Here is a 1,630-nt window from a genome sequence, read left to right on the forward strand (position 1 = left end):
AGCATGCAAAATGAAATGTTCTATCTTTTCAAGGAACAAAATTTATGAAAATTAAAATGCTTTAAGTTGGCACAATTTACATATTTGAAGCACATACATTTTATTTACATACCTTTTTTATATATATGCATATAATTTACTTCTATTAATAAAAGAGAAGAGTAGATATTTTTGAAAACCTTGATAGAAATGATAAAGGTATCTAGATAAAATAATTCTATTAAAGATATTTTATTTATATCTAAATAAAATGCTTGTTATACCATGGGTAAGTATTATATGTTCAAATTTACATATTTTAGATAGATAAACATTCAAAAAACTTATTTCTATACTGATTATGAATATATTAATTACATAAACAAACGCAATAAATATTCTTCTAGATGCTTTTTATGAATTTATTTAATCAATATTTTATAAGTGCTATCAAATAGAAAATTGATAAATCCACAATATTAATTTAAATAAATATAGATAAAAGTCAAAGCAATATGTGCATTAACAGAAAATATTACCTTATTATGAAAGTATATATTCTAACCATAAATTAAAAGAGCAAAATTATAAAACTTACAAAAAAAATGTGTATATATATATATATTATTTTTACATTTTAGTATAATTTTAAATATCTTATTGTAAAAAAATGGCATATACAACTTTATAAGGATAATTTTTATATCTTCACCTTCTGCTAGAGATCTTTCAGTTCCTAAATGTGATATGCTTTCTAAGTTACTTTTTCTCAAAAATTTGCAAGAGTCCAACTAAAATAAGATGGAAACATTTAGCATTAAAAAAAGGTTTATTTTTTTATATTAATGAAATTTTAATTTAGAAAAATAATAACAAAAATACTGAAATCTTTTTAGGAGTTATTATTATCTTACATTACAAGAGTATTGTAACATCACAATGAAAAGAACAAATATGATTAATTTTATAAAAGGATTTAATGAAATCTCTTTCTTTCCTTTATTGTACATTTTTAAAGTGGAAATATCTTCAGTGATAAAGCTTTTAATTATATGATTATTGTATCTAGGATATTTTTTGATGTTTGAGATAATATTATTTCTCCTGTTCATCATTTATTTTTTTTTAATTAAAATAAAATTTTTATGATAAAATTTATTTTTATTTTATTTTTTTTATTTATATAAATCAGTTTATCTTGGCCCTTAAATATAAGAAATTATATTAATGACTTTAAAAAAATAAATAAAATAATTTTAAACTTAAAAATTGCATGTAAAAATAATAAATATTAATATATTCAAGAAACAAAAATTACCTTAAAGATATATTAACTTTTAATTTTAAAATGTTTGCATAAATGCTATGTATTAATATTATTAAAATAGAATAGATTAATAAAATGATGAACATATTATATGTATTAAATATTTAGAGTTAACGACTAAGTATTTTTTTTATTATTTTCTTCTAAAATTTTAAAAAAAAATCTCAACTATTGAGAATTATTGATTCACTCTATAGAAAAAAAAAAAAAAAAAGATAAAATTTGAATAAAATTTTTAATATAGAGAAACAATTAAGAATAACATTCCATCTGATAATATTTACCACTTATTTAGGTGATAGTTTGATACTTAAACCAATATTT

The 1,630-nt window shown here is 18.2% G+C and overlaps 1 protein-coding gene across 1 annotated transcript; it reads right to left on the reverse strand.

Annotated features, from left to right (window-relative positions):
• Positions 1–539: 539 nt before the first annotated feature.
• PRELSG_0013130 (Plasmodium exported protein, unknown function) lies at positions 540–1,094 on the reverse strand (the record flags this gene model as incomplete). Its single annotated transcript, XM_028675856.1, has 2 exons — positions 540–770; positions 894–1,094. The coding sequence occupies 2 exons, from the start codon at positions 1,092–1,094 to the stop codon at positions 540–542; spliced, it is 432 nt and encodes a 143-aa protein (XP_028531179.1).
• Between the last annotated feature and the right edge of the window lie 536 nt (positions 1,095–1,630).

This window comes from Plasmodium relictum (assembly GCF_900005765.1).
Source record: "Plasmodium relictum strain SGS1 genome assembly, contig: PRELSG_00_v1_116, whole genome shotgun sequence".
Classification (NCBI taxonomy): Eukaryota; Apicomplexa; class Aconoidasida; order Haemosporida; family Plasmodiidae; genus Plasmodium; species Plasmodium relictum.